Genomic DNA, 20,405 nt, shown 5'->3' on the forward strand with positions numbered 1-20,405 from the left:
GTAATGTTTAAAAATATTTGTAAGTTTATAATTCTACAATTACCCCCCAAGTTTTTACTTTCCAAAACCCTTAAAAGATAATTTGTGCATTGCCGCTCGCTGCGCCCCCTGTTGCCCTTCCTCGCCACCGAGTCAACCTCAGCCTCTTTTGTTGCTGCATTGTGTTTTGGCTTTGCTACCCTGTTTCTCGTCCGCGCCCCTATCTCTGACTCCATTCCTTCTCCCTCCACCTCTGCCTCTGCCACCAGCTCCAAAGGCATCAAGGTTCTATTCTTTTCGCTTTTTCTATGAAAACTATATGTGAGTTTTGATGAAGTTCTTAGGTAGTTGATTGATTGATTTCATGGTGACTATAACTAAATGAGGATGATAAGTATATAAATTCATTTTGTGTTTGAGGAATAAATAATAGATTCTTAGTTTGATACATATTAGCACGTATGTGAGTATAGTAGACAGATACTGAATTTATATTATTCATGTTTGTCTCTGCGTCATCAATATATCATTTTTCTCTTTAAAGTTGTGCTTCTTCTGCCTCTTAGCACTTTTCTTCAACTCTTCTACTTCAATCTGTGTTATCAGAAATTAAATGAATTGCTTCTCATAGTATTAATTATGAAATGAAAAACAATGAATATATGCTGCTATTTGTTAGTAACTGAGTAGTTCATCCCATTGGTATATGGACTTTTGACATAATGTTTTCTCCTGTTGAATTTCTTACTCCGACTTGTCACTTGATGGTTTGATATTGCATCCAAAACTGTGTTAGCACTTAGTAGCATTTGCTATCTTAACACTGCCAAGTCTATACGTTTGCTTAGATGAGGAATTTTTTTTACTCTTTTTGTAAATAATCATTAATTCTATTCCATGAGGAATCACGTTATAATTTTCATTTCCCACATTTCTTTCTATTTTTTGTAATTTAAATTTCGAGTGACAGATGGCATAACATTATTCTTGAAACAAAAACAAAAAGGTAAAAGTGCACTCCTTTTTTTGAATTGACTATTTAAAAATATCACATAATTTCCTGGGTGAAAATTTTATGTGCAAAATGTATTGGAATTTCTAGCTAAAGTAATTCTTTTTTTTTTTTTTCATGATTTCACTTTTGACAGTAAAATATACTATTTTAAGACAAAAATTTAGACCTACCTCCAGCTCCTCATTTTAGTAACTCTAGCTTGGTGTTGTCTACAACATGAACGTCTTTAATTACTATAGCACTTGCTCAATTGCTAGTTTTGTTGCTTCCCTATTATAATTGCAGTGTGGGCTTCATCTTGCTGACCCTAAACTGTTTTGTAGTTTTGCAATCTCTTATCCTTTAGTTTCTTCAAGGTCATATATTGAGAATGGTATAATATTCAATCACGGTTACTAATGAATTCTTATGATGTAAATGTCTTAGCTAGACTAATTATTATGAAAGTTCTTTGGTGTATTATGATGCGAAAAGGAAAAGATGGATTATTAGATTATCAAATTAGGAATTCACTGGTTTTATTTACAAAATTCAATTGTTGTTTTATGATTTGTTTGTATTTTTCTATTTTCAGTAGCATTAGTATAGTTGCCCATCAGTTTAGCCACCACTACATTCTCTTTACGCATAAAACCTTTTTTGTGTCATTATTTTAGCATCATTGGCCTGTTATCATTTTCAGTCCTTAGCTAGTAGATATCACAGCATTGTGATCAAAATGGATAGTTTTCCTCATGAAGAACTTGAGGTGACAGCTTGGATTGTGAATGGTCTTATAATGCCAGCTTGTCACAAGAAGTATAAACATCTACAGGTAACATTTCTATTATTTCTTTTGTGGAAATTTCTTTTGATCAAACAAGGAAAAGATTCATCATCCTTTTGCTTAAATTCAGGAAACATTCAAGAGTGCACATATTAAAATAACTCATAATTAAGAATGTGATGTTTGAAAAGGTGAATCTACAAATAAAAAATTTCCACTATAGCGTTGAAGGGATTATTTTAATTGTTCATGCTTTTATTAAAGGTGGATACTCCAATAAAAATTTTAAATTATCTTCATGTGAGAATGCTTCTTTTAGCCATTGGATAGTGATTGTAGGTTTTGATTTTAGTATGTTATAAAAGTGTTATCTTTTACTTAGAATGTGACTAAACAAATAATTCAAAATTTAATCAAATATCTTTATGAGATGTTTTTGGCATCTTTATAATAAGTGCCTTTATTAAATGACAATTCTATACCAAAGTTTGAGTTCGTCAAAATTGCAGAAATGCAGTTTCATCCAGAGCGCATTATATATTGAAAAAGAGGAAAGTGTTTCAAAATTTATCAAACTCATTGAGAAAAAGGACGTCAGTGGTTCATGAAGATGTTAGTACCGAATGCTTAATGCATTTTTAATATTCGTGTATGAGGGCCAACATTCATGAAAGGAAAAACATTTTTAGCAATATCAATAAAGAACAGTTTATCCTATTTTGACTTTTGACCATGGCTTAGAATTTACTAATTAAATAAAAAAAAAAAAACAGGTTGAAGTGAAATTGATCCTTGCAAATACTCCAAAATAATTCAGAATCCAAGGCCTATATTTGATCTTTTGAACATTCATGCGCAAAAATTTATCAGTATAATTTTTTGTTACATATTTATGAAGCAAAAAATACGTAGAGGTAACAAACACGAGATAAACAGAGCAATTGAAAAGCTATTTTAGTGCTCATTCAGCACACAGCAAACAGAGCGGTTGATTTAATGACTAAGGCTGCTGCTTTAAACAAGCAAGTGTACCTAGAGTGGTGCTACCCCCTAATAATTTAGACATTATTATTAGAAAGGAGTGCTGCTCTTTCTCTTAGGTCTTTTTTTCTTTGTGTTATGTTCAGTCACAAAAAAAAAAAAAAAAAACACGAGCTGAAAGCACTGTTTCAACCAAGTGGGTGTTGGAATTCAGATTTTAACCCAAACATTGTTACAAACCACAATTCACAAGACATTTATTTGGACAAGGCCTTCACTTGTTAAAGCAATGCATCGACTATCAATTATATGTCAATTCCAGCTGCTGCAGCAGCATGTGATGTATAACACTCCCTCAATCTTTGATATCCACCAATGCATTCACATAACTCCTCATCATTCCCTCACCTAAATGCACTTAGAATTGTCATTCAGCAACTATCATCATATTTATTAATCAATCTTTAAGTACAAAAATAAATGCCATTGATGGAACAAAACTAAAAGTGCAAAGCTTGACCTTACACAAACAGCTGCACAACACCTGCCTCGAACTACCTTAACACCGCTCAACTGCATATGTGCATGTCAGGGAAATGAACTTGTGAATGTCAAGCCATTTCAAATTTTCAATCCAATATGATCAATGTAATTTTTTTTTTTTTGAAATAAAAGAGCTCAACACACAAAGTGGAGCGAGAAAAAAGAACGAAAAGGAAAACAGAACACGACACCACACAAACTTATCAAACTAGAATACACCCCCTTGTCATCTTCGGCAGAGCCATCAACAACATAAGGGGTCATCACGCCTCCACTCCTGGTAGCTAAGACTAGACATATGAATGATATCTTCTACCCCTTTTTTTTAATTCTGAAATACCCTCCTGTTCCTTTCGATCCAGAATATCTATATCTCGTATAGTCTAAGCCAGTAATATTCAGTGTCTACCTACTAGACTTAGATGCTTTCCAGTACATAAAGACTTAGATGCTTGGGTCCTATTACTGTAGTATGTTGCATTCTTGCTGCTTAGTTTAATGGCATCTGAATAAAATCCAATGGCTTTCTGCTATTCCTTACCCTTGTAAACTAGTTATTTTCTATTTCCACCTTCAAAAAAAATAAAAAAAAATAAAAAAGACAATGATAAATGCCATTTTTTCAAAATTTTTAATGTCATTTTTTTTTGTGAAAAAGAAAAACAACAAACAAATGGACCAACGTTTTTCATGATAACTCCAAGAACGTTTCAAATGAATCAATTGATCTATGGTAGAGCCAGCATAAAGATGAAAGTTATCCAGCCATCAACCTACAAGTTTAGCTCAGCTAACAAATGAAAATACTCTCTACTGAACAATTCCTATCATATAAAATTACCATAATTGTTTCATTAAAACCAGATTTGATCACATAAATGTTTCTTAACACAATATTTTAGCTTTAATGAGATTCGAACTTAAAAGCCCGAATATACCACCAAAGTTTCTCATTTTAATTGTAAAGTTTATAGGTTTATTATTTTTCTTAACTTGATTATATGGGAACATGCAATTCATGATAGAGTATTCCAACTTTTTTTAGCATTAACCTGTGCAAATGTTTCTTGCTACTCTTTGGGGTGCTTGGAGATTGTGCAAGCGGCTAGTGTTTGATCAAAATCCTTTGGCTTTGAAGTTTGAATCAGTAACTATTTTTTATCAAAACGATTGCTTTGGTATAATATGCTTCAGGTATAACTGAATGAACACAGAAAAATGAGAAGATGTTTGCAAAATAACATTTGAGATTTCATCTAAGGCTACATCAGACAATATGCTGCTGCATGGGAGTTTAATTTAAATATGGGAGAAATGAAAAGATCGAAAGACAATAAGAGTGCAGGGAAGCTTCACAACTAACAAGGATTCCCTTTGAATGATGAAAATCACAACCATTTCAGCTTAAAAATAAATTAACATCAATGCACATATATAATTACAAAAATAAAAAAGGAAATAATGATAGATCCGACAAGCCACATATAACAGTCATCTAGTCACCGAAAATGCCATAAAATAAGCAACGACAAAGAAAACACTTAGGTGTGGGTAAAGCAGAATAAAGAATCACAATCATGTGAAGATCTAAAAGCATTAATATGGAATCGAAAGATGATCGAGAACAAAACACAAGTTATAAAGAAAGAAATACAAACAACATTTTGTGATGTCTAACAAGAAGAATCTCACCATCTTTTATCCTTGCAACAGGCCTTTAGATATCATTTCACGAAGAAGTTTCTCCGCGTTATCATTTTCACCTCTTTCAAACAGAGCACGAATGATTATTTCATAAGTCATAGCATTTGGTAAGCAACCATTGTCTTCCATTTTTGACAAGAAAGCCAATGCTTCATGAAGTAGGCCCTCTTTGCAAAGCCCATTTATCATAATAGTGTATGTTCTCACATCTGGATGATAGCCTTTAATGGAAAGATCTTGAAAAATCTCTTTTGCATTTTCAAGTCTTCCACTTTTGCACAGGCCATCTATAAGTATGTTGTATGTATATATATCTGGATCAATGCCAATCTCTTTCATTTGATTGAATAACATAAGTGCCTTGTCATGTTGTTTGATATTGAACAAAGCATCCATCAAGGAACTGTAAGTGACTATATTAGCGGGTTGACTTCGATCATGCATCTTTTCAAGAAGCTCCAAGGCACAAAGGATTCTCTTTGATTTTCCCAGGCCATCAATTAGAATACTGTAAGTTACTGTGTTAGGAACCAAGTTTTTGCGATGCATCTCTTCGAAGAGATTCAAGGCGTCGTCGATCATTTTACTTTTGCAAAAGCCATTAATCATGATATTGTAACTCCGAACATTAGGAGACGCTTTAATCTCGGCCATTGCGTCGAATATACATTTTGCCTTGTTTAATTCGTTAACCAAGCAATACCCATCCATTAAACAATTATAAGTAACCACATCTGGTTTCACACCATCTTTTGTCATCATAGCCAACACACTCTTAGCATCTTTGATCCTTCCTTCCTTACATAGTCCATCAATCAAAGTACTGTAGGTACGAACATTTGGAGTAATGTTTTTCAGCATCATATGATTTAGTAAATCAATGGCTTCCTTTAGTTGACCCGCAAGGCACAATCCATAAATTAGAGTGTTGTACGTGATAACATTGGGAGAAATTCCCTTAGCAAGCATTTCAGAGAATAAATAAAAAGCATCATTTAAAAGGGTAACCTTGCAGAGGCTATCAATAATTGCATTGTACATGACAACATTAGGAACAATTCCATGCCGTGGGATCTTTCTCAACACCTGAACAGCAGCTGATGTGTGTCCTATCTTACAGAGCCCATTGATCAAGGTCCCATAAGTAACTTGATTAAACTGAAATCCTTGGGCTAGCATTGTGTTGTGAAGGTGCAGTGCTTTTTCAACCTTGCCACAGAGACAGAGACCTTTAATGAGTGTATTCAATGTTATGGTACCAGGCTGAAAACTCATCTTGAGAATCTTGGCGAATACAGAGAAAGCGAGAGTGATCCGACCCATGCCGCAGCAACAATTGATTAAGATATTCAAAGTGACTATGCTGGGCGCAATTCCTCTGGCTTGCAATTGTTGAAAAAGGGAAATGGCGGCGTGGAAATGGTTCGTCTTGGCAAGAGATCCCAAAATCTTGTTAAATTGAAGGATGGGAGGAGTACGACGCATAGAGAGCATGCGAGTGAAGGAATCAACAGCATCATCAACTTCACGAAGGGATGGAGGCTCAGAATGAAAGTGAAGGCTTGTCCATGAACAGGAACAGGAAGGAGGAAGAGTAGAGAGTGGAACAAAATTAGGGATTTTACGAACAGAATACCTAAACCTTGTTGCATACAACATTGCTGATTCCTTCCGAATTCTGAATAACAGCCACCTCCCAACTAAGAGAAATTTGCTACTGCTTTTACATGTCTAGACTAGAACTCTAACGAAAATTAACGAGAGTGCTTTTTGAATCATTGAATCCAACAATTTACTTTCTAGATTTTTATTTTGTTTATTTTGAGGATATTACTTTTAGTTTCTAAGAGTAAAACTTCACTCCGTACTTAACCATTTACCTAAATGGCGATTCGTCTTTTAACTCAATAAAATTGACATTGTGGCTTCTATTAATTTATTCCGTTAGATTTTTGGATTCCTTTGTTAAGTCTTAATGGATCTATCCTGTGTATAACGTTAACTGTTATTGTGTCCAGCAATTATTTGATAGCATAATCAGCAAAATATTATCGTTTTTTAGGGGTTTAATTGTTCTAGTATTAAATCCATAGAAGTTTAATTGTCCTCGAGAACCAAATACAACAAAGGATGCTCCAAATTTAGATGTCCTTGAACCAAATACAACACATGCCACTTTCCACTACCATCCATTTTCTAAGAATACAAGAAAAGATTAGATGATATTGGAGCATTTGGAGAGATACCTAATTATTTGGCACTTGAGGTAATATATGGCAGTTGCATCATACATGCGTATGCAGTCCGTAGAAAATGTATTTCCTTTGAATCCTATATAATGCATAAAAGTGCACTTTTTATTTGAAGGTTTCATCACCAAGTGCTGAGAGGATATTAAAAAGGCTAATTTTTTTTATATGGAAGAAGATTGTGCGTATCATTATGGATAATTGGTGTATTTTTTTATATGAATTAATATATTTTTTTAATTTTAAATAATAAATCGAACCCTAAAATTTTAAAAAATAGAGAAATCTAAAGGTTAAATTTCATAATATTACAAATTTGAGAGTTAGATTTGTATATTCAAAAAATTTAAAATAAAAAAATTTAAATTTGACCCACAAATTTGTATTTTAACAAAAAAAAAATTAAAAATTACAAATCTGATTCTCAAATCTGTGGTATCAACAAAACAAAAAATTAAAATATCATAAATCTGATTCTCAGATTTGTGGTATTTATATAAATAAAAAACACATAAATTTTTCACTTTAGTAAAAAAACACCACTATCAACCCATATTAAAAATACAAAGCGTATTAAAAATGCCACATGATTCGTTTCTAAGACATGCCTATCAGAATCTGCTATGATACGGCCGTTACAAATCTGATGTCATAATTTGGCATTATATACAATAACTCGGCATTATGCACTATAACTCGACACTTTACGTTATAACTCGGTGTTATACGTTACAATAAGACTCAACGGACTACATCCTGGAATAAAAACGTCCGACCAGACATTATTACTTATTAAAACCTATTAATTGCTCTTCAATTCAGATGATCAATAGAAACGTAACCGACCTATTTTATCTCACCTATAAAGGTATGATATTTTATCTTCAAAGGATATATTGAATTCTCAATACTGACTTAAGCTTTGGAGTGCCTTTGCAGGTACACTCCCCCTGTTTCTTGCTCAAAGCTCTACGCGATTGGACATCCTCTTGGAGTAAAGTTCGGATTACCATAAAACTCAAAGGTCGGCACCGAAGATAACAACTCGGCGTCGATTCTCCGAGACCGAGCTCTCCCTCCAGGTATCCATACAAGAACAATTGGCGCCCACCGTAGGCCTCGAAATAAACACTCTTCTTTCTATAGGCCCCATTTCCTTCCAATGGTTTCAAACTTACCTGCACCTTTGTAAACAAAGGTCATATAGTAAATCATTAAGGCCCGAAAAAGGCCGATCTATATCTGTTTTTCCGATCAAATATCTATCATCTCTATTTTTCAATTCATCTGGTATATTTATTTGCCGATCTATATCTGTTTTTCCGATCAATATTTCTTTATTTTTCAATCCATCTATGCTATATCTATTTGCCGATCTATATCTGTTTTCCGATCATTATCTGTCATCTCTGGTATATTTTCTGATCAATATCTGTCATCTCTATTTTTCAATTCATCTGGTATATTTATTTGCCGATCTATATCTGCTTTTCCGATCAATATCTGTCATCTCTATTTTTCAATTCAACTCTAGTATATCTATTTGCCGATCTATATCTATTTTTCCGATCAAATATCTGTCATCTCTATTTTTCAAATCATCTCTAGTATAATTATTTGCCGATCTATATCTATTTTTCCGATCAATATCTGTCATCTCTATTTTCCAATTCATCTGGTATATTTATTTGCCGATCTATATCTGCTTTTTCGATCAATATCTGTCATCTCTAATTTTCAATTCAACTCTAGTATATCTATTTGCCGATCTATATCTATTTTTCCGATCAAATATCTGTCATCTCTATTTTTCAAATCATCTCTAGTATAATTATTTGCCGATCTATATCTATTTTTTCGATCAATATCTGTCATCTCTATTTTTCAATTTATCTGGTATATTTATTTGCCGATCTATATCTGCTTTTCCGATCAATATCTGTCATTTCTATTTTTCAATTCATCTGGTATATTTATTTGTCGATCTATATCTGCTTTTTCGATCAATATCTGTCATCTTTATTTTTCAATTCATCTATGGTATATCTATTGCCGATCTATATCTGTTTTTTCGATCATTATCTGTCATCTTTGTATTTTTCAAATCATCTCTGGTATATCTATTTGCCGATCTATATCTGTTTTTTCGATCATTATCTGTCATCTCTGGTATATTTATTTGCCGATCTATATCTACTTTTCTGATCAATATCTGTCATCTCTATTTTTCAATTCATCTGGTATATTTATTTGCCGATCTATATCTGCTTTTCTGATCAATATCTGTCATCTATATTTTTCAATTCAACTCTAGTATATCTATTTGTCGATCTATATCTGTTTTTTCGATCAAATATCTGTCATCTCTATTTTTCAAATCATCTCTGGTATAATTCTTTGCCGATCTATATCTGTTTTTCCGATCAATATCTGTTATCTCTATTTTTCAATTCAACTCTAGTACATTTATATGCCGATCTATATCTGTTTTACCGATCTATATCTGTCATCTCAATTTTCCAATTTATATGTTATATCTATTTGCCGATCTATATCTATCATCTCTACTTTTCGATTTATATCAATTATCTCTATTTGCCGATCTTTATCAGTTATCTCTATTTGCCAAATTATATCTGATATTTCTATTTGCCGATCTATATCTGATTTTCCGATCTACATCTGTTATATCTTTTTGCCGATCTATTTCTGTAATCTCTATTTGCAGATTTATATCTGTTATCTCTATTTTTCTGATCTATATGTCATCTCTATTTTTCGATTTATATGTTATCCCTATTTACCGATCTATATATGTTATCTGATTTCCTGATCTATATCTGTCATCTCTACTTTCTGATTTACATCTGTTATCTCTATTTGTCGATCTTTCTCAGTTATCTCTATTTGCCAAATTATACATGTTATCTCTATTTGCCGATCTATATCTGTCATCTTTATTTGTCGACCTATATCTGTTATTTCTATTCGCCGACCTATATTTGTTTTTCTATTTTCAAATCTATATCTATTATCTCACTTTTCAGATTTATATCAATCATTATCCGAGCTATATCAATCATTATCATTCGTTGTCAAATCTATATCAACTATCATCAGATCTATATCAACCATCTTTAATTCCAAACTATGACTATCAACAGTCAACAAACTCAATCACATATCATACAAGTACAAACACTGATCCATTCGCGACAACTCTTCAATTCAAAGTCGCATCGTTTACACATGCGCAATCAAACTCAATCAAATCACCAAACAACGGTGAACTAACTCAATATTCTCGTCCAACCAATTCACTTTTATCAAAATCATCTCAGCAACTATTCAAATTAACTATTCAGTTCCATGAAAAAACCTAACCGTTGCATCTATTAAATCAACGGTTCAAAATTATATTGGAAAAATCAAAGGCACAATGAATAACAAGACTACTACACTTTCCAATACACGTTAACTTCAAATTACGTCTGAAATTTAAATTATTCATTATTTTAATAAAGTAAGTTGGTCTGGGGGCTCCATACCTATAACTCAAATCGCCGAGTTATAACTAAAAAAGCTCAACCTGCTTTATCAAAATATAGTCAGGCTAAGCTTGGGGCTATGATACGGCCGTTACAAATCCGATGTCATAATTCAGATTATATATAATAACTCGGCATTATGCACTATAACTCGGCACTTTACGTTATAACTCGGCGTTATACGTTACAAATCCGATGTCATAATTCGGTATTATATACAATAACTCGGCATTATGCACTATAACTCGGCACTTTACGTTATAACTCGGCGTTATACGTTACAATAAGACTCAACAGACTACATCCTGGAATAAAAACGTTCGACCAGACATTATCACTTATTAAAATCTATTAATTGCTTTTCAATTCAGATGATCAATAGAAACGTAACCGACCTATTTTATCTCACCTATAAAGGTATGATATTTTATCTTCAAAGGATACATTGAATTCTCAATACTGACTTAAGCTTCGGAGTGCCTTTGCAGGTACACTCCCCCTGTTTCTTGCTCAAAGCTCTACGCGATTGGACATCCTCTTGGAGTAAAGTTCGGATTACCATAAAACTCAAAGGTCGACACCGAAGATAACAACTCGGCGTCGATTCCCCGAGACCGAGCTCTTCCTCCAGGTATCCATACAAGAACATGCTATATAAAAAGAAAAAGTATAAAGAACTAACTAGTGGTGTAATCAACTAAGATAAAAACAATTTCAAAAAAAAATTAAAAAAGAATCAGAGATATATGTGTAAAAGTTGATAAATGTTAAGGCGAATTCTCCCATGTCTTTAATTTTGGTGTCGAAATTACCGAAGTTGCTTTTTATAGTAAGTTTTAAATATTAATAAATTGTTTACTTTTATATTTTTTAATTTAAATATTAATTTTTATCTCTTTTTAGTAAATTAGGCAAGTGTATATAGGCACCATAGCATACACCAAATGTTAATGATAACAAAGACCCTTTCAAAAAAGGCAAGTCTTTAAGAGCCCGTTTGGATAGGTTCATAAGGTAGCGTTGGGAGACTGAGACTTAGTATCATGTTTGTTGGTTCAGAGACTGGTACTAAAATTTCTATCTCTGTCTCTAAAATTTCAGTATTTCAGTATCTCCAAAAAGTCGGGACACAGGGGACTAAAACTTTTAAAGATGGAGACTAAAACTGTAATAACATTTTATACCTAAAATACACTCATTTCAATTAATTAATTCTATTTTTACCCTTTGTGCAAATTAAATTAGAGTTTTATTCTTGTTTTAGTTTCTGTCTCCCACTTTGCACCAAACAAAATACTGAGATTTATTTCAATCTCTGTCTCTTAGCCTCTGTCTCTCAGTCTCAGTCTTTTCGTCTCTGTCTCTCCACCAAACGCTACCTAAGTGACTTTTTTTAACTTTTAACTTATGAAAAGGTGTAGTATTAATGTCTGGTACAATTTTCAAAACAAAATTGTAACTTTCTAAAAAGTTATTTTGGTACTTAAGGAGAAGCTAAAAAAAATGACTTCTCTCATAATAAAAAGCTTTTTTATCACTTTTCTCTTAAAATAAGTACTTTTAGAACTAAAAAACTAAACACAAAATTACTTATTTATAAGCTACTTTCAATATAAACATTTATTATTTAAGCTATTTCTTCAAAAATAACTTAATTAAGTTGTTTACCCAAATTAGACCTAAATCTAAAACAGAAGAATTGGCGATTAAAATTGCCGTTTAACATGCATAGAATGGTAGTCTATATCCTGATTAATTCTTAAATGTTTTATTAGTTATTACTTATTACCTACATTTAAAAAAGTAGATATGACATTTGGAAATAATTCTTTGTTGAGTTGTACTTTTCAACAGTAATTAAGTGTGTTTAAATTACCATTTACAAACGTGAGTTTGCATAAAATTGATTTTATAAATTTGATTTTGATGAAAAGTTAGTTTGTGTTAAAGTGATTTATATTTAGCAATCTTTATATCAGATTATAGTAAAATAAATATTGTTTGGATTACACTACTCAAAATCACTTTTAGATAAAAAAATTATTAAAATAGATATTAACTTAAATAATTTTTGTATATTACCTTATCATTTTAATTTAAATATTTGAATAGATCTTATTAATTAATTTTATAATAAAATTAATATTTATATACTAAAATAAAAATAACATATAAAAATTGACAAAATATATTTTTAATTAAAACTAACAAAATATAAATTTTAGAGATTACTAAGAATAATAAAAAAAATTAAATATTTATCTTAGTAGTGATTGAAATAAATCAAAAAAATTTTGATGATATTTTTTATATAATATATTTTTAGTACTCTTAGTACTCTTTTTTAATATGTTATAATTTTTATTATTATTATTATTTACGATTAATGTTTTGTTTAATTTACTTTACCTAATAGGATCAATAAATTATATTATAAAAAAATAATAAAAAAATAATACAAAAAATTACAATTATAAAATTAAAAATGTATAATATCAAACAAATAATTAACAAAAAATCAAAATAATAAATAATAGAAAAAGAGAGTTCATATAAATAGAAATAATAATAATTTCATAAATAATACAATAACATGCATAAAAAATAAAGTTGGTAAAATATAAATAAAGATTGAATGTTGATGGCTAAAAGCCCGTTGATAAAATGCAGAAATTCAAAATTGTTGCTTCTTGTAAACGTGATTTTGAATGCAAAATTATTTCTGTATTTATGAATAAAAAATTTGTTAAACCAAAAATTGAAACTTTCAAGAAATCTAAACTTATTTCTTCTCTTCTAACGTGTTTTCCAAACATACCCTAAATGATGATCTGATTTTTCTAAAATTTAAAATTAAATTAGACATTAATATAAATAGCTATTAATTTGGATGTAGGTCGTTCATAGATGAAATTATAAGAACTGGTATCTAGTGAAGATAAGATGATAAAACAATAGCAAGAACCTTTGGACAAGAGGTATACTCAGTATGGTTTATCCTTTGGTACAAGAAAGCATTATATGTTGTATTTGGTTTAGAACTCCAATTGATGTAATATTGGGACAACTAAAACCCTTAAAAAGCGGTAACGTTTTGCTCGCAGCACAGATTTTATATTCATGTTATTAATACAAATTTTTTTTATTTACAAGTTTTATAAGTCGAGTCAAATTCAACAGAAGCTACACTCACTCACAAAAGCGTGTTAATATGCGCATTACGTTTTCAAAATGTTCTCTCACCATTAAGAACGACTCTTCTTTTTCTTTCTTGATGAAAATTATAACTGTCATTTTTTTTTTGTTTCTCCTTCTCCTTCTCCTCCTCTTCTTCCTTCTTCTTCTCTTTTTTCTTTGTATTTTTTCCTCTTTTTTCTTTGCGTGTTTCATCTTTATCATCGTGTTTCTCCTCCTTCTTCTTTTGATTTTGTAACATTATGTTTTTTTTCTTCTTTGTTTGATTTTTTCCTCCAAAAAAAATTATGAGAATATGAAATAAGAAGATGAAGAAGAACAGCAGAAGATGAGGAGGAGGAAGTGTTAGAATTTTTTATTCTAATTGTGGTCCAATTTGTTAATATAGAAATTAGTTTGGGTGGTGTTGTAATTATTAATTAATTATATTGGCAGTTAGTCCATTTTTTTATGGAAAGAACACGACTGTTCATAAACTTTATAAAATTTGGGTCCCCAATTATGATTACACAATAACAAACAAACACACTTTGATTCCATCTGAGTTTGTGATTCAAGAATTGGAAGTTTCCAAATTAAATCAAAGAATTTATTGGCAATGGCTGGAGGTACGTAAATTACCGATTTTATAAAATATCTAACATGTGGTATCAGAGCCAAATTGTCTCTGCCTTGCCATTTCAGAATTTAATTACTGTGCATTATTTTGATAAATTATTTTCAAAGAAGAATGTATAGTATGAATTTCGAAATAAATAAGAAAAATCATTAAAATTAAAGTTGATGTACCATAAGAAGAGGGAATAATAAATAATATTCCTAGAAGGAATCTTCTAAATTTGTATCGTAGTTGTTCTTCATAATAGTATAATTTTTCATGATTCCCATAAATTTTCTTATTCTTAAATATAAAAAAAAAAAAGAGAGAGAAGAAGAAAGAGAAGACGGTAAAAGAGAGAAGACAGAAAGAACTTGTTTCAATGGATGGATTTTGTTTGTTATATAATATTGAATGTTTGCTACGGCAAAATAGTTGTCCACTATATCATCTTCACTTTTGATATTATTCATGTTATAGAATTTATTTATTTAATGATTATATTTGCATGCTGTAACACCCTAACTTTTAGCATGTCATGTTCGTACCAAAAGTAAGGCGTTACATACCTGATCTCGTTTATTATAAATTTACTATTGAACCTTTACGTCGATATCGCGTTTCAGTTTTTGAGAAAATTCCAGAAAATTGTTTTTAGTATTTAAAATCACATATCAAAGATATTCAAATAATAATAATCACATAGTTATTAATAATAATAAATACTATACAAATAAATTCAATAAGAAACTCAAATACAATTCCTATCCTTTTGTATAAAATAAAATCTTAAATAACAAAGGCGAGGGAATTCTATGAAAACAACTCAACACATAAACTTAACTTAAATAAAACTAATAATCGCCTGTAGCTTCAAACTGAGTCTCTGAACCTGTGTCGCTGAAAGGGTGGAAGATTTTGGGGTGAGAACAAACCACTAGTTCTCAGTAAAGAATAGGAATGCCGTAAAAATAATGAAATAAAATGCAAATAACTAACTTTACTCAATAAAACTATTTTGTTAAACCTCTGGAAATACTTTTTATTTTTACTTTATTAGCTTATTACCTTCTTTAAATTTCCGAACTTAAACCAACCTTAATCACAACCTTAGTTCCCAATCACAGAGAAACAATAGCACAAGGAACAGATGAACAAACAAACAAATTGCAATAAGACAAACAAGTCAAGCAGCACAATCACAGAGAAAATATAACAAGCAAAACAAGACCAAATACAAATGCGTAATCAATATGATGCCTGTCTATCCTAAGTAGGCCATGAGCTCATGCGTCAGTTGTCTACCCGCAACCCCACGTTACTCGGAGTGAACCCCGAATATGGTCCCTTTACTGTATCAATTAGACACCTTGGCATCACGGTTACCCGTGTCAATTAGGCCTCATTATAAAAATATTTTAATGTGTATCACAGTAAGGAACAGTGCTATCAATTAGGCGAACATTCCCGCATTAGCAACCTCAGGCTATCCGTTAGGCGGACCCTTTCGCATTAGCAATTTGGCACAAGGCCCATTCACATTTCATTTTCATGAATCATAATCTATTTCAATTATAATTTTTCATTCATGATTTTTCATTATTCCTCCACATCACCAATTACATACTCATACCTCTGCATCACCTTATTATTATTCACACCTCCACATCACCACACATTCCTTCACTTACCATATTCCAAAACATTAGTTTCTAGGCAGCCAAACTTCTTTAACGTTTAATAAAAATTCCTTTTCTTAATAAATTGGACTCAAGTTATTACTTAAACAAAAAACTTTTTTCAATAGAATAAACTTAAAACATAACTCTTTTCCTGATAAATTAAAAGCCAAATAGAATGAGTTTTAAATCAAATTCTCCTTTGATTAACGCTTTAAGTAAAGCCTCGAAGTTTTATAAAAATTTCTGCAACATTTCCTCTAAAATTTGGACTTTGCCACCCTTCAAGGGTCCCAACCAAATTATTTTCGATCCTCAAAGATCATTCCTGATAAATCCGACAATTCAAATCCAACACCAAATTATTTTATAAATCTGAAAGCTAATCAGGTTCAATTTCAAAATCATTTCTCAAAATAAGACTGTAAATCATATTTTTAATATAAAGTTCGCTTCTTAATATAAATACATATTTAAATCAGGTTTTCAAAATAAAAGCACTTTTTCGTATACCTTTTACAAAAATTTGGACATCATCTCCCTTTAAAATTGGACTTTACCACCCATGCGGGCTCCCTCAGATTCCTAACTTCCCAAACCAAACTCAAATCCAACTCCATTCAACAATTATCAATACAACAATTTCTTCAGTAACTAACTTATCATCTTTCAATTTAACAAGTAACACTAAGTTAATCACCTTTCACAGCCAAAACTCATCCAATTCATCAATTAATCACGCAAGACATTTATAAATTATTTGCAATTATTTATTAGACTTCAATGACATTCATAGATTTAATTTAAACGATTAATTTTAAAATAAATCTCCTACCTCCGTACGAAATCAAAATCAACAAAAATTCTGGAGAAGCTTTCTGACTGAGCTGCTGAAGAAGGAAACGTCAGAAATCGCCTGTGCCTCCTAGAACTCCAATTGGCCGAACTCAGGGACGGTTCTACGTACGCTGGTGTGGGGGCAAGCGCCACCACTACAATTTGGAATTTTTTTGAGTAGTATATGATAATAATATTTATTCGCCCCATTAGATTATTAAATTTGACCCCACAATAATTTTTTACTCAATTTTTGGTACTTGATCGTCAATTTAAAAATTTTATATTAGAAATTCGTTAAAATAATCAATTCTCAAATTTAAACAAAATTAGTGTTCTTTTTTAAAAATCAACTCAAAAGAATATTATTTATCTTTTTTTAAATTAGCTTTAATTTTTGCATAGCAACTGTATTAATTGAAAGAACTTTTTTAACTATAAATACCAGTAAGAGTCGACTTCTAATTGTTAGGAAGTGAATTTTTAAATAATTATTTAGTAATGTATATAAAAAGAAAGAAATTTTGATAGTAGTGTTAAGAGAAAAAATATTTAATTTTTTAAAATATAAAATCTAAAATAATAGAATTTTAAATTATATATTATTATTTAAATTACTATTTTAATATTGTAATTTATATATTAGATATTTTAAAGGCTAATCATATTTTACAATAATAAAATATAATCATAACAGTAATCATGTTATATGTACATAAAAAATGATTATTTATATAAAATATATATTAAAATATAAAATATACATTAAAAATAAATTAAACAATACATATATTTATACACAGATATATAATGATTAATAAATAATTTAATATTTAATTTTTTATATATAAATATTATTTTTATTATAAAAATTTTTATAATGTTATATAATTTTGCCCCTACTATTAAAATTTTCTGAATTCGTTACTAGCCGAACTCAAGAGAAAGAGAAGCTATGTCACCGTCAATTTTTACCGAATAAAAATAATGCCAATGTGTAGAGAAGGAAGATACAAACACTTTTACCGAATTAAATTTTTTATAGGAGTTATAGATCGCAAAAAATCAAGACTAGAAGATTAGAGATTTTTCACGGTTTTCTCCTGCAAAGCTTCGGTCTCTCTCTCTTATTTCCTTTGATTATGGTTCGGTGACAAGAAGAAATAATGAAGCAAAAATTGATAATGATGTTTAATGACTAACATGATATGTGTCAAGTTTATAAATATATATGTATGCATGCTAAGCCACGTTGGTGGCTTTCTTCCTTTCCCAAATGGCATTCGGCCAAGGGATATAATAATAATAATAATAATAATAATAATAATAATAATAATAATAATAATAATAATCAATTTAATTTTTGTTTTATTAAATTATATTTTTTTGATAAATAATTTAAATTTAATAGAATAAGTAATAATTAAATTAAATTTTAATAATCATAAAATTTTATTTAATTATTTTTGTTAAAAATAGTTTTTTTTTTAAAATTATATTTTAATATAATATATTAGCTCATAAATAGTTAATTATTTAATTTTCAAAAATTCAGGGTTTTATATCCTACCCCACTTATAAAAATTTTCGTCCTCAAAAATTGATATAATAAACTAAGTTCAGACTCTACTAAAAGAAAACATGATTCACGAAAAATGATATAGGCAACGCCAAGAATGACTGTTCGAACAGATTCAAGTGAACAGATAGGATCACAATCTGCTAAAGAGACATATGATCAATAAGATGTGGTTGAAAGGAGTAATCAAATCACATTTTAAAGAGAAAATCCGGAACAAAGAATTCCAATGAAAATAATGAAAGAAAAGATGACACCAAGTCTTATAGCACGAATAAAGAGTTTACGTCAAAACGTTCCTAAATCCCGTGAACCGTATAACCTATTATTTCTATTTCGTCTATGATAATCCATTAGTGTTTCCGTATACAAAAATCATCAGTATTAAGTTGGCCAGACCTAATACCATGAAGAATGCTACGGTCGACTAACAACATTACTCGAAAGACAGTCATGCATCTGAAATTCAAACACTTGTCATTAAGACAAGTCCCATCGCATGACAGACACTCAGAGTATGCAGTAAAGCATAGTCAGTCCATTCCTAAGGCTCTAACAGGAACGAACTACTCTGATACCATAATGTAACATGACGAACGGATTTTCTGTCAGTAAAGAATTTTACAGATAAAGTCTCGTTGAAAGTATAGTTTCTAAACCAACAGAGAATCCTTTCGTACAAAAATTTGGTTGTCACAAGTAACAAACCCCTGATAAAATTGATAACCAAAGTATTTAGACCTCGGGTCGTCACTCAAGAAATTGTAGGGAGGTATGATTTATTATTGGTTATGGAAAATGATCTTTTTGGGGTTTTTGAAATAAGGAATAAGAAAATAAATAACAGGAAAAATAAATTAATAATTAGAAAAATCATTGCAAGGTATAAGAACTGGAAATCCCATCCTAGTTATCCTTATCAGGTGTGATAAGAATTGTTTATTGCTCCCACTTAGTTAACCCTTACTAAATAAAGGAAAGTCAAGTAGACTATTCAATTTGATTCCTCAAGTCCTAGTCAACTCCTGTGGAAAGACTAGCTTTAGAGGGATCCAAATCAATCAACAAATTTCAATTTTCAATCAATAGCGGAGTTTGATAACTCAAGTGTCACCAATTACTCAACCAAAGCAAAGAAAAAAAATCTAAATTATATATATCATAAATAGAAGAAAGTAATCATAAATCTGAAATACCTCGAATTGCATTGAATATAAAATCAAATCTAACATTGGAAAATTCATAGCCAAAATGAATAAGAAGAAAATCCACAAAAGGAATAGATAAACTAAAGTAATGGAATAAATAAAAAGTAGAAGAGAAAGCTAAATTAAAGAAACATTGAACCTGGAATTGAGAACGAATGAACCATAAACTAAGAGAAATCCTAAATTCTAAAACCTAAGAGAGAGGAGAGAGCCTCTCTCTCTAGAAACTACATCTAAAACCTAAAATTATAAATATGAAAGTTGTTTCAATAAATTGATTGATTCCCCCATTTTATAGCCTCTAATATGTATTTTCTGGGTCAAAAACTGGATCAAAAACAGCCCAGAAATCGCTGGGGGCGAATTCAAATACGTGCAGGTCGCTGGTTTTGCGCAGATCCACGCATGCGCATGGAATCACGCGTGCGCGTCACATATCTTCAGAGCAACTATAAAAAATTATATATCATTTTGAAGTCCCGGATGTTAGCTTTCCAACGCAACTAAAACCGCCTCATTTGGAC

General features: G+C 30.6%; 1 protein-coding gene and 1 long non-coding RNA gene across 3 annotated transcripts; one reads left to right on the plus strand and one right to left on the minus strand.

Moving 5' to 3' along the window:
- The first annotated feature begins 124 nt into the window (after nt 1-124).
- On the plus strand, nt 125-5,355 carry LOC107644211 (uncharacterized). Its single transcript, XR_015883513.1, has 3 exons — nt 125-264; nt 1,677-1,808; nt 4,998-5,355. It is a non-coding gene; the product is annotated as an uncharacterized LOC107644211 (long non-coding RNA).
- LOC107644201 (uncharacterized) lies at nt 2,656-6,864 on the minus strand. Of its 2 annotated transcripts, XR_002347230.2 has the most exons (3): nt 4,977-6,864; nt 3,262-3,314; nt 2,656-3,149 (listed from the first exon to the last, which is right to left on the minus strand). XR_002347230.2 is itself a non-coding variant. In XM_088488120.1 (2 exons), the coding sequence occupies exon 1, from the start codon at nt 6,645-6,647 to the stop codon at nt 4,983-4,985; it is 1,665 nt and encodes a 554-aa protein (XP_088344246.1). In that variant the 5' UTR covers nt 6,648-6,864; the 3' UTR covers nt 2,656-3,314; nt 4,977-4,982. The 2 variants fall into 2 exon arrangements, 1 of the variants encoding a protein (XP_088344246.1); XM_088488120.1 differs by having other exon boundaries at nt 2,656-3,314.
- Between the last annotated feature and the right edge of the window lie 13,541 nt (nt 6,865-20,405).

This window comes from Arachis ipaensis, chromosome B5, assembly GCF_059453495.1.
Source record: "Arachis ipaensis isolate K30076 ecotype BB chromosome B5, ASM5945349v1, whole genome shotgun sequence".
NCBI lineage: Eukaryota > Viridiplantae > Streptophyta > Magnoliopsida > Fabales > Fabaceae > Arachis > Arachis ipaensis.

Excerpts from the sequence above, each read along its gene's own strand:
- LOC107644201 (XM_088488120.1), bottom strand. The coding sequence starts at position 6,647 with ATGTTGTATGCAACAAGGTTTAGGTATTCTGTTCGTAAAATCCCTAAT.